The sequence below is a fragment of the Eurosta solidaginis genome, chromosome 1 (assembly GCF_040869045.1).
Source record: "Eurosta solidaginis isolate ZX-2024a chromosome 1, ASM4086904v1, whole genome shotgun sequence".
In the NCBI taxonomy this organism is placed as follows: Eukaryota; Metazoa; Arthropoda; class Insecta; order Diptera; family Tephritidae; genus Eurosta; species Eurosta solidaginis.
Genome location: NC_090319.1, coordinates 291,529,874 through 291,544,027, shown reverse-complemented (window position 1 = coordinate 291,544,027; position 14,154 = coordinate 291,529,874). Strand labels below are relative to the sequence as shown.

Genomic DNA, 14,154 nt, shown 5'->3' with positions numbered 1-14,154 from the left:
TCTCGAAAAGGCCTCCACCTTAAGACCTAATGCCCACTCCCTCTTAAAATGCTCAGTAACACATTTCGTTGGATACCCATATCGTACAAATATTCTAGAGTCACCCCTGGCCCACCCTAATGGCGATATCTCGAAAAGACGTCCACCTATAGACCTAATTCCCACTCCCTCTTAAAATGCTCAGTAACACCTTTCGTTTGATACCCATATCGTACAAACATTCTAGAGTCACCCTTGGTCCGCCTTTATGGCGATATCTCGAAAAGGCGTCCACCTATAGAACTAATGATTACTCCCTTTTAAAATACTCATTACCACCTTTCATTTAATACCCATATCGTACAAACACATTCTAGAGTCACCCTGGCCCACCCTAATGGTGATATCTCTAAAAGGTGTCCACCTATAGACCTAATGCCCACTCCCTCTTAAAATGCTCAGTAACACCTTTCGTTTGATACCCATATCGTACAAACATTCTAGAGTCACCCTTGGTCCACCTTTATGGCGATATCTCGAAAAGGCGTCCACATATAGAACTAAGGATTACTCCCTTTTAAAATACTCATTACCACCTTTCATTTGATACCCATATCGTACAAACACATTCTAGAATCACCCCTGGCCCACCCTAATGGCGATATCTCGAAAAGGCGTCCACCTATAGACCTAATGCCCACTCACTCTTAAAATGCTCAGTAACACTTTTCGTTTGATACCCATATCGTACAAACAAATTCTAGAGTCAGCCCTGGTCCACCTTAATGGCGATATCCCTAAATGGCGTCCATCCATAGAACTATGGCCTACTCTCTCTTAGAATACTCTTTAATACCTTCCATTTGATACACATGTCATACAACCACATTCCAGGGTTCCCTAGGTTCATTTTCCTACAAGGTGATTTTCCTTATTTTGTCTCCATAGCTCTCAACTGAGTATGTAATGTTCGGTTGCACCCGAACTTAGCCTTCCCTACTTGTTTAATTAAAATTTAAGTAACTTCCCGATAAGCTGCAAGCTTGAAACTTGGAATATAGTTCAGAACCCGATGACAATGCAATAATAAGAAAGAAAATCGCCGTTACGTGGCGCATGGATCGAGATATTCACAAAAATCGTATTTGTGGTCCGATTTGGCTCATATTTGGAACACATAATACATACAAGAATAGAAAACGACCTATGAAAAAAATACTTTGGAGCACATAAGTTCAAATTAATACTACAACAATACTTAGATGAAGTAATAATAATACTAAAAGGTAGAAAATAATTAGGTAGGTCCTAGGTACTAGTCATCACACTCCTCATAAATTTAGGGCGTTGAACAGACAATTAAATAAAAGCGTTGGGTGCGTGAAATTTCTAAAAATGTGAGGCGTAGCATAACCTGATTAAGGTTCAGCTGGTGTTATATAAGACTATCAAAATAAATTTGACGCGTCCAACTTTTATTTAATTGTCTGATCAACGCCCGAGATTGGTGAGGAGTGTGATGACTAGTACCTAGGACCTACCTCATTATTTTCTATCTTTTAGTATTATTACTACTTAAAAGTGGCGTCCACAGTGGTGTGATGGTAGCGTGCTCCGCCTACCACACCTTAGTCCCTGGGTTCACACCTCGGGCAAAGCAACATCATAATTTTAGAAATAAGGTTTTTCAATTAGAAGAACATTTTTCTAAGCGGGGTCGCCCCTCGGCAGTATTTGGCAAGCGCTCCGGGTGTATTTCTGCCATGAAAAGCTCTCAGTGAAAACTCGTCAGCCTTGCAGATACCGTTCGAAGTCGGCGTAAAACATTTAGGTCCCGTCCTGCCAATTTGTAGGGAAAATCAAGAAGAGCACGATGCAAATTGGAAGAGAAGCTCGGCTTTAGATCTCTTCGGAGGTTATCGCGCCTTACATTTATTTATATTTTTACTACTAAATGTAAGTATTGTTTTCAATAAAACCGTTTAACTTAAAATCTTTTTTTTTTAATTATTAATTAAAATTGATGGGTTTTTTTTAACTATGCCATAATCTATTAGTGTGGTTGAACAATGGTAATTCTATGAAAAGTATGGACACCAAGGAATCGTGCACTTTCGTAAACCTATGAACATACGAAACCTAAACCAATTCAAAATGCATCGTTCATTGAAAAACTGTACTAGTAAATCGATTCACGTAAAAATATCATCAGTACTCATTGAACACGTTTATTTATTCATTCCGTATGTTCGGAACATCCATCTCCATTTAAGAATTTGTGGAATCCGTTTATATTTGAAATTTTATGTATATATGAATATATTTATTTGAGATATTCGGACCTCGTGAGGTAGTATCAAACGAACGTGTTCCGAATATTCTAAATTAACGATTTATCCGGAACACTTCCATGAATACTTAACGGAAAAAAGCTTGCCGACATTTCAGAATAACAAGGTGAATACTCCCTGTGTAGAAGGAACTCACAATAGCTTAGCTCTTTTGTCAAAGTCAAGGCCGGAATATAAAGTTCTAAGACAATAAGCCACTTTCTTTATTTCTTTTTGTCAGTTCATTGCGGCTGCAGAACAGAGTATCACCCCATGTCAGCTGCCTGTTCGAAATCGTCCTATCTCAGAATATTTTTCAAAAAATTTCCCATTTCAGGATCTGTCACAAAAACGCCCTATATTACAATTAGATTGAAAAACGCCTTAACTCAGAATAGGGAGTTTTTGAAACAAATTTTGAGATAGTGTATTTTGGAATAAAATTCTATCGTACGGCATTCTTCAAAGAAATTCTGAAAGATTAACCAAACCAACATAACTCTTTATCAATTCACGAAATAATAATTAGAATGTGGATAATTTCCCCCAAAACTTGTTGGCATTAACAAATTTATTATCACTACTAATATACTACTAAGAGTACTTTTCTACTACAATTTTTGCTGAAGGGGAATGAAGTATTCCCCGTAAAAGCAACCCGTTCAGATTTTTATACTCAGCGTGCTTTGCACACAGAGTATATTAACTTCGATTGGATAACGGTTAGTTGTACAGGTATAAAGGAATCGAGATAGATATAGACTTCCATTTATCAAAATCAACTGATATTGAGACTCTTGATAAAACCTTGAAACACAATTTTAAAATGGGCGTGGCATTGCCCACTTGCGATAAAATGAATTTTACAAATATTATTAATCATAAATCAAAAATCGTTAAACCTATCGTGACAAAATTCGGTAGAGAGGTTGCCTATACTATAAGGAATACTTTAAAGAAAAATTAACGAAATAGGTTTAGGACCACGCCCACTTTTATATAAAAGATTTTTAAAAGGGTCGCGGACGCATAAAATAACCTATATTTTTGCAAAAAAGAGCTTTATATCAATGGTATTTCATTTCCCAAGTGGATTTATAACAATAAATAGGAAAAATAATAGGAAAAACTTGAAATTTAAAAAAGTGGGCGTGCCACCGCCCTTTTTATGACTAAGCAATTTTCTATGTTTCGGGAGCCATAACTCGAAGAAAAATTTACATATCGTAACAATATTGGGTACACATATTATATTATAGCAGAAAATAGTTCTAGAAAAAATGGACGAGATCAGTTAAGACCACGCCAACTTAGATATAAAACAAGTATAAAAGGGTCGTATACTATAATAATAAGCTATAAATTACAAAAAATTGTTTTGAGTCAATGATATTTCACTTATTATGTTTTGCTGTAAGAGGAAATGGGGAGACATTTTTCTTTTAAACGGGCGGTGCCACGTGCAATTACTGGTATATGCTGATGACATTGATATCAACGGTCGGTAAAGATGGTTTTGATGTTGAATGAGGGCAAAAGAAGTACCTGCTGTCATCTAGCAAAGAGTCAGCGCATATGCGCCTTGGCAACCACGCTACTATTGGCAGCCATAATTTCGAAATAGTAAAAGACTTCGTTTATTTGGGAACCAGCGTCAACACTAGCAACAACATCAGCACTGAAATCCAGCGAAGAATCAATCTTGCCAATAAATGCTACTTTGGACTAGGTAGGCAATTGAAAGGTAAAGTCCTCTCTCGGCGAACGAAAATCATACTCTACAAGTCACTTATCGTACCCGTCCTGCTATATGGGGAAGAAGAATGGACCATGACATCAGCAGATGAAGCGGCTTTGGGAGTGTTCGAGAGAAAAGTTCTTTGAAAAATTTAAGGACCTTTAGGCGTTGGCGATGGCGTGTACCGAAGAAGATTTAATGATGAGCTGTACGAGCTATACGCAGACATCAACATAGTCCAGCGAATTAAAACGCAGCGGTTGCGCTGGCTAGGCCATGTTATGCGAATGAAAGATGATGCTCCGGTCAAGAAAGTGTTTCTGTCGGAACCCGCCTATGGAAGAAGAGGTAGAGGGCGGCCCCCACTCCGTTGGAAGGACTAGGTGGAAAAGATTTATACTCCCTTGGTGTGACCAATTGGCGCCGGTTGGCGGAGCGTAGGAGCGACTGGCGCGTCTTGTTGGACGGCCATAACCGTTTTGACGTTTAAGCGCCAATTAAGTAGGTAAGTAAGGGCGGTGCCACGTGTTATGTAGAAGAGTAATTTATCTGAAATTAAAAGTAATATTGAAGCTCACGCTTAGTATATAATGTTGGGTTACACCCGAACTTAGACACCATTACTTGTTAAATTTAGGAGTGTCAAAGCTCTGCCATCATTTCCAGGCTAGGTGCACTCACAAACATCAGAGTGCCGATATATTGCTGGTTAAATATTTTTGTATTCAATAATCGGATGTACTTAAATTAAAATTTTTTCTTGTCACACTTATGCCGCTACAATCAAAAAAATTTTGTAGGCCGTCTTGTTTTGATTTCGAATTCAAAACTCATTGCGAAAATTTTCTATTAGCAATATAGCAGTATTACATATACATATGTATCTAAATTAGTAGTTATGAAAATCATTCTCGCCAGATCCCATTAAAACCAAACGTCGATTTAATCTTCATTTTCAATATTTTTTTTTTAATCATACATTTAAAACATCCTTCAAAACGTGTTTATAATATATTCCACAGGTTTACAGATGCCGCGTCGATTTTCAAAACTCTCCGACACGCAATCATAGAATCAATCTAACGGTTATTGGTATGTATAAATAAATTATATATAGAAACACTATAAAACATTTCAACACATACCTACATAAATGCAGCTACAAGTTAACGTAAATAGACGAGAAATACTTAAGTGCGAATGCGGATTTATAAATTGTTAAAATATACAGCAGCGCACATGATAATAGTAGTGAAAATATTGATGATTTTCCAAAGGCTACATATGTAGTAATATCGCCTTCAACAGAAGCGACACAAAAATTTTTAAGTTTTCATTTGTTTTTCAATAATTTCAAATATTTTGCTTCAAACGAAAAACTTTATTTTAGTTGGGCTCGAGTCGTGTCTTCCTTGATCGTGAAACTCGTCTCTTAAAATTGCTTATATGGTATTGTGTTATATGTGAACGTATGACTGGTATCGTAATTTGGTGCTGTGAGTTCAGTAAACGTGCTCCATAAATCGTTAACGTCACAAAATTTCATTCGATAGCAAAACGGTTTTCGAATACTATTCAAATTTAATTAACTGAATATTTTTTTTTAATAACTAGGACATACACAACAAAATATCCATGGATATCCTTAGAACAACACAACAAAGCGCTGTCTGTCTTTCGGTGCAGACGACATATGGTTAGGCTAGATAAGGTAGCTTCTTCTCTAACTAGGTGGAGGCAGCTCACTTGAACACTTTCTAAGGCTATTGTGATAGCACTTTAACTAACGGCATGAATTTGACGTCGTCCCTACTGCGATGTTTACGTCGAGTTTTTGCAAAAGATGGTCAGTTAAGTATGAAGTGATTATAGCATCCACCTTGGCATCCTTCATACAACCAACACAGACTTCTATATAATACTGAACTGCACTTCATGTACCGCTATCGATGAAGGCCCTGCCAATGCTGCGTTCACCAGTGAGAATTGAGCCATATTCGATCTGATTCAGAGATCATTTACGCAAACATTTTTTTTTAAAACCACAATTCAAAAATATTTTAGCCAATTCTCAAAAACGGTTTGACCGATTTTATGCAGGTAGACCAAAGCTAGGGCAGAACAACATCAGCCGGTTCTGCTATTAAATTTATTTCAATTTTTCTTCTAAACTGTCGAAATAAAAAACGGGAATTTATTCGACAAAGTTTCATAAATATTGTCACTGCTATTTTCGTGCTCACTGCTGTATGTATACTTTTTATGCAAATATACGCAAAAACATACGTTTATTAAATACGCGTGTATATAATATGTATGTATTGTGCTCTACAACAAATCAAGAAATCGTGACCAGGACGTGACACACATTTTTGCGGTTTTACTTTCGTATAAAACTTAGGTCAAAAGAGTGCATAAGTTTTTACATTATGGAGTTCAAAGAATTTTTTTTTTTTTCATTTTTTTTGGAAAAATGTTCAAAATTCTCTTTAATTCCTTTTGAAAATATGAGCTCCTGTAAAATAAAAATAATAAAACTAAAGAAGTTCTCTTCGCGGTTTAAATTTTTCTTTTAAGCTGTATGAATAAACTTGGTTTCACGTTTTCTGAGTCCCGGAAAAAGCAACACCAAATATTTAAAAAACAGTTTTTTTTAACCAAAGCATGACACAAATTGGAAGAGAAGGTTACGTAAGGTTGAGCTGGCCGATTAATATATACGTGGCATATACTTCATATGTCCATAGAGGTACCAGAACTCGGACGACCAAACGGAAAAGCCTAAATTAGGCACCAGGAGTTATGTTATAGAATAAATCCATCCTCTTGTCAAAAAATAGAATACTAGGTCCTAGCTTAATTGCTGCCTAGAAAACTTTCAAAACTGGAGCCCTGAACTCGTAAGCACAGCACACGAACATAGAACGTAATCAAATGTTTCCTCCTGCAACTTACACTTCTTTCATCTGCTGTCATTAACGAGGCCGTACATATAAGCATGTGACGCCAGATGACAGCGTGCAGTTACTATGCCCATTATGAGCCTTAAGTCTTGTCTCTTTAGAGATATGAGCAAATTTTGTAAGTCTAACATTGAAGGAATTTGAGATAATCTTTGCAGCCCCACGTTTCGGTCCATGCATTTCCTGCTTGATGGGTCATATGCAACTTCTAACACCTTTTGACTTCTACCAAAGGGATTTCGTCGTCAATCGTGGATTCAAGGAAGCGCTGCATCCTCCTTTGCCAACTTAATGGCTTTTTCGTTACCTTCCATATCTTTATGACTGTGAACCCAGTACAGATGTATGCTCCGGCCTGAGGGAAATCTCTATAATGCTTCACTGCATTCCAGCGTACGTCTGGATGAAGTATTATTTGATATTATTGCCTTGATCGCCGCCAGACTATCAGTATACATATTTTGACGTGACTGCATCTCAGGAAGGCTTTCTCCAGATCTCGAAGCGCTTGATCCATCAGAGAGCTGCCGCTTATGATGACTGAAACTTCATCTAAATACGCTGTGAGTTTGACTGTGCCTTCTCCGAAGTGTTTAGGCAATTGGTTGATGACCAGCGACCATAGCATTGGTGATAATAAATTCCAGAAAAACACTTGGGGCATAGGAGGACAAGTTTGGCCTTATTTTAGACTTGGCTACATCGCGCATTGTATATATTGTAAAAAATACAAATTCTATGGAAGATTAAGAACAGCGGTGTGGACCACCCAAATAAATTTATGTCTGTGGCTCATATTTGTAAATGTCTATTTTTGCATATAAACAAACTTTTGAAACTAGGAAAATTATACAAATTTTGTTAAACTCCCTAATATACATACATATATGTATGTACTTATATTTTTATATTCATATACAACAAATACTTCATTCACACATAACTACAAACATATACAAAACTATTTCTCACACATATTTTTCTATGCTGCAGTTCCTCCACACCAAATTCTGGTTTACGATGCCTCCGGACGTGACGTCGCCGGTGCTGTTGGTCCACTGCTAGAAGGCGATAACATCGTGTTGACATGTGAAGTGCGTGGCGGTAAGTAAAATTGTCCACTTGTCGCTTTTAACTTTTTAAATGTAATATTTAAACTGTGTATGACCATATGTAAGGAGATATGTATATATGTATGTAATGATGTACGTGCGACTATATGCCACCATATTTACTTTATGTTTAATTTGAGTGTTTTGTATATGAAGTGTGGTAATTTTATAAATTTGCAATGTCGTTCACTTCGATTATCTAGGGTACAAAGGGGCACAAGTTTATATGAGGTCTCGATGAAGCTTAATTTAAATCTGTTGTGCATAAGCTTTCAAGTCATTACTGTACGCGAAGGCTTTTGAACTATTAAAGTTCCGCTTCCATATTTTTACTCCATATCACGAAGGCATAAAGATTCACGCCACTCAGATGGGAGAGTATTTGCCTTGCCAGGGCGATGCATTCGCAGAGATTGTGTACCTGTTTCAACCTCCAGCTCACAAAATCGACAGATTTGTGAATCCCATAGATTTAACGTACTTAGGAGATATAGACTACAGTGCCTCGTGTAGTGGAAGTTCGTGCGTTCTCCCTGCTTATATTAATGAGTTTGGTTGATACTCTTGTTGCTGAGAGTTTAAACAATTTGGCCTGTTTTTGCCCTGGTCATTGAATTAAGTATTTTCTGACCTGCTTTGTTACTTTTCGCTTCTCGAGTGTGTGCTTTTGTGAGTCGATATTAAGGATCTGGACCATAGCATGCTGTTAAGTACACTACTTGGGCAGCTGTTCTTCCTGCTTATCACCTTCCTTTCCATGATGCCCGAGAACCCATCCTAACAAAATCTTTTTGTTTTTGCCTCCAGTTTATTTAAGACTGCAAGGCATAATTAAGATACTCCTCGAAGAAAAGTCTCTCCGTAGACATTCCCTACCGCAAATTTCAATTGCATAGATTTCTACCTTAAAATAGTGATGCAGCATCCCATTGCCATTGATTTCTTGAAAATCGGCCTTGATCCAGTTTTGCCGTCATCAAATGTTGACCCATCCCTGAACCAAATCTCCGAGTTGGGGTCAATTAATGGATTCCTTGCTTCCCAGTTAGTTCCATCAACAACGAATACCTCAAAATTGTGTAAGATTCTGAGCACAGGGCCATTGCATTACATTGTTCCAATAGATATTTACAATGACCTTACTTATAACTTTAATACGACCTGGCAGGTTTCCGTTCGTAAGCTCAAAAATATTTTGTAATCTTAACTAACATTTGCTATAGCTGTCTCTCTCTATCTATATCTATTAGAATTGAGGTATCCTAAGATTGGGTCGATGCAGTTTGCTTCAATTTGTCATTACTTTTCTTTGTGTGGTCTTCAGCTATCAAACTAAGGAAGCCTAGACTTTGGTATTCAGCTCCGTTTAAGGCAATTAGTTCAAATGAAGGCCAACTACTTTCAGGAAATCCCCAAAGAGTTTTAAATTGCGTAGGAATGATGTCATCGGGGCTGAGAAATTGTATGGCTTAAAAAAATGTACAGCGCACAAAAGGTGGCTTTCAGAGTCAGCAATCGCCCCTGCTGCATATAAAGTTTCCCGTGTAGCTGAGAAAACCGGAAAAGAATTTTCCAACAGAAGTTTCAGTGCTTCAACATCTAGGCACCACTTGCAGAAGCTTCTTCTAGAAACTCGCTAAGGTTACCTTATTTCAAACATATATATATGTACATTGACAAACCCACTTTATACAAATCGCAGTTCGAATCTCATTTACTCATCCTGGCTGTATGGAAGAGCCATGTCAAAAATGCGTTTTGTGAAAAACAAAACTTCATAAATGGTTTAAACCTAGGATTTTCGGCGTTGTAAACGTCAAACTACGGTGGCCGCCAATCTTTGCTCTGTTACCTTAACAAATATTTTTTTGATAGGTTGAAAACATGTTTCCGTCAGTTGAGTGATAAAAAATGTGAAAATGTGAAGGGCGAGTTGAGCCAACTGCCAAATGTAATAATTAAAATTAAATTTTAAGGAAAAGGACTTCTTAAATTATTTTCACACTCCACTATGATATTAAGAGAAAAATTTAATTCATAACCAACACTTTAAAATTTCAGAGAACTGTCAGTCAAATAAACGCGTTCAGTGTATGTAGCGAAAAATATTTATGCTCAGTAATTTCATGTAAAATCCCAACCGTTGAGAGAATCAAAAATTTTCAAAGGTGCGTTCAGAAAACTATCCCCCAATGATTGACCAATACTTGTGTTCGTTGAAAATTATTAATACACAGATTTCTATCAACATTGGAATGACAGTGGCTGTTGATATGACAGAGTTTTCTTTGGCAATATAGTCATAGGAGCAAAGCAGTCAACGCCGCTATCGTAAGTTTCTCTTTAAAATTGACTTGGTGGAATATCTGTTATTTTTAAAGAATATTGTTCGATGTAGACATACAGTTTTTCATCTCTTGAAATAACTAAACAAAAGTTTTTTCCTTACAAAAACTCGATTGAGTTACAACGGAATGCGATAGATTTCACTGAAATTCAAGAAAAACAACCTAATTTATTGTTTTTACTAGCCCGTTGTTGTTGTTGTAGCAGTGCTTCGCTCCATCCACTCACAAATTCTCATAAATATCCCTTTAACGGAAGTTCCAGAAAACGTGTAGTTTCAACAAGGGTGTACCAAAGTGAGAGGGGTATTAGAGGCGTTGATTTCACATTACAATTGAAAATATGGTTGCTGTCATGTTAGGACACTTTGAAAGCAAGATATATATTATGTATGTCGGGGTTGATTCTGAATATGTAGGAGTTAAAACTATTACAGTATCCATACCGAAGTGGAGCGAAAGTGACGTGCGTTCCTCTTTTGCGAGTTCTGGGTATAGATCCCTAAGAACTGGATTTGCCGGGAAATTCCTGGCATAGAGGTCCAACGCCGTTTTTTTGGATATCACTGAGGATCTTTTTGTGTTTTTCTTCTACATGTGGCTGAGTTCTCAGGTGCAGTTTTTCCTTATGCGGAGCTTGCGGAGTTGACTTCTTAAGCTCATGCTAGGCGCGGCCTCTTTAATCAGATGTCTGTTGGGATGTCCACTTTTCTGGATGTTCAATGTAAACTGTTTATTCAATATTTCATTTCTCTCGCTAATGGGGAGTACTCTCACCTCACTGTGTAGGTGGTTTTCTGGGTGCAAAAGACGATAGCCCGTAGCGATTCTTAGAGCGATGTTTTTACAGGCCTGTATTTTCATCCAGTGAGTAACCTTTAGGCTTGGCGACCATATTGGGGACGTGTAGCACGCAAGCTGCCGGCCAATTACTTTGTAAGTGGTAATGAGCTTCAACTTATCTTTACCTCAAGTGCTGACGGCAAGAGATTTGAGGATTTTACTCCGGCTCTGGACTTTAGGTACAATTGCGGATGCAAATGTAGATATGCTCATCGAACGTCATATCCAGGGCTCGAATCGTAACATACGATCACGGATCGGCAACCACACGAAAGAAAATTTCGTGATACGTCAAACGTATAAATAAAATGGGATTATAACATACGATAGCAAGCGGAACATAATTTATTTTCAATTCACAATAAATTTTACGATCCACATTAGGTTGGATTATATTTTTAGCTCACAATAGATTTTGAACTGTCAAATTGGTTGCCAAAAATATAAAAAATAAAATAAATAACTGCGATAGGTCCAATTTTATTGTTTTGTTTGTAATAGCGACCCTTTGGACTTATCGAGCAAAGCGCAATCATATCATTTTTGTATTATTTCTTTGTAACAAAAAACGTTGCAGGTAAAAGTCTAGAACAGGGGTCGACTGCTAATAAAAAAAAAATAAATGTAAGGCGCGATAACCTCCGAAGAGATCTAGGGCCGAGCTTCTCTCCCAATTTGCGTCGTGCTCCTCTTGATTTTCCCTACAAATTGGCCGGACGAGACCTACATGTTTTATGCCGACTCCGAACGACATCTCCAAGGCAGATGAGTTTTCATGGCAGAAATACACCCGGAGCGCTTGCCAAACACTGCCGAGGGGCGACCCCGGTTAGAAAAAATTTCTTCTAATTTAAAAATCTTATTTCTAAAATTTTGATGTTGCTTTGCCGGGGTGCGAACCCAGGTCATACGGTGTGGTAGGCGGAGCACGCTACCATCACACCACGGTGACCGTTGTTGTCGAGGTCAATACGCGTCTTTTGACACCTCTCTCGATATTTGTGGACGCGTATTACCAGTCGACCCCTGTTCTAGACTATTACCTTATTGCAGACTTCGATTATCTTAAGAAGCTTTCAGTTACTTTCTGGAGAAGTTAAATTTGAAGCAAGCCGTTACCAAAAGTGGTGTCTCGCCATGGATTCTACCAATATTTCCTTTTGGTTTGGATTAAGCTTGTATGAATTCGTACTTTGTTAATAATAAGAGTTTGAAATTTGTTTTTATATTTAACTCAAAGATATATTATATTTTATTTATTCATATATTTTAAAAATTGTTTTACATTTTCAATGAAATTTGTGTGTATACGATCGCCAGTTTGTGTTCGAATGAAAGTGGAACGTAACGTGTACATTCAGTCACTCGTCACGTATGTTGCGATCCAAAATTACGACCGAAGTAGTACGTTGACGTGTGTAATAATTCGAAAATCATGTTTTTACGTGACGAATTATACGATCACGGCTGTTACGATTTGGGCCCAGTATTTTTGCTCAAAATGGTTGACATTTACCATATTCATGTAGTAAGTACGGTCAACGATGATTTGTTCGGTTGCAATGTCAGGTTTTGCGAGACCTAAAGTGTTCAGGGAAATAGTTGTTTATTTTATTACATATGTAGATCAACGATGGGTGGGCCGGCACCTGTAGCCATTATGCAGTGAGCGAACGTCCTTTACTAGCCTCATTTCTTTCGGTATATTAAGACTTATTATAAGATAAAATATTGAAGTATATCCTTGATCAATAAATTAAAGAATATAGAATTTTGCATCCCTTTAAAAATTTTGCCACGCATATTTACACAATATTTTGCTCCAAAATGTTTGTTTTTTCAACTGCACTCCATCCACCTTATGCGTTGATGACCCACAAACATTCACAGCATCGTAAATCTTGTGGAAAGCCCTCAAGGTGCAAAACCACAAGACGACGAAAATCATAAAAATTCAAGGAAAAAAAAAACAACAATAAATAGAATCTTTAATAAAACCAGCTGCGAAAAATGTATAAAATTGTGGCGCAGAATGTGAAAAACAGCAGATGCCGCTTTCAAGACGTTCTTGCCATCTTACCAAGCATAACTCATATCATACTTACTTAGTACATACAAACATACATACAAAGTGGCATATAGTAAGAAAGCGCTCTACAGGCAGAATAACGGTGAAAAATATAACAGCTCAAACTGTTTTTACGTTATTACATTTTTTTCCATGCACTTCATAGTGCTTCTTCTTCTTTTTCTTCTTCTGTTTGCTGTTTGCAAAAGCGTAAAGTATAAATCATAATTTTTGCCTGACAACAGTGCAAAAAGTTTTTTTTTTCGACTATTGTTAACGGTAATTTTATTTACTTTGGCTAAACTTCATGTAATGGTAGTAAAAGAAAGCTATAAATTGGGTAAGAAAAAAATCTGCAATATTTTCCTTAGGCAAGCATTTCAAAAAAATTATAATAAATCTGTGCGAAAATTTAAGGAAAAAACTCAAACGAGCGAAAAATTTAAAAATGTGCGAAGAAAAGGAAAAAAACTTTTCCACTTAATTACAATCAAAGTAATGCGCCTGTAAATATATTTGCTTTAGGTACACAAACAAATACATATATACGTGTAGAATAAGTTTTAATGGTAATTTGCGGCATGTTGATTACATTGTGTTTAGGGCTTTATAAATTATCTTCTAGCATTTATTCACATTCAAATTATAGCGGAACATTTTCGCATCGGCCGACTTCCGTTTCCATGTCTGCGTAATTTCGAAAACAATTTGGTTTTTTTGAAAAGAAATCAATGGAATAATACAGCTGGCCATATAATTACGTACATACATACAAG

General features: G+C 37.0%; 1 protein-coding gene across 1 annotated transcript in view; it reads left to right on the top strand.

The window, feature by feature from the left end:
* The window catches only part of side-III (sidestep III), a 733,037-nt gene that overhangs the window by 495,925 nt on the left and 222,958 nt on the right, over positions 1-14,154 (top strand). The window contains exons 5-6 of the mRNA XM_067767231.1: positions 5,070-5,139; positions 8,004-8,114. Of these exons, the coding sequence (XP_067623332.1) occupies positions 5,070-5,139; positions 8,004-8,114 (181 nt within the window). The remainder of the gene's footprint in view (positions 1-5,069; positions 5,140-8,003; positions 8,115-14,154) is intronic.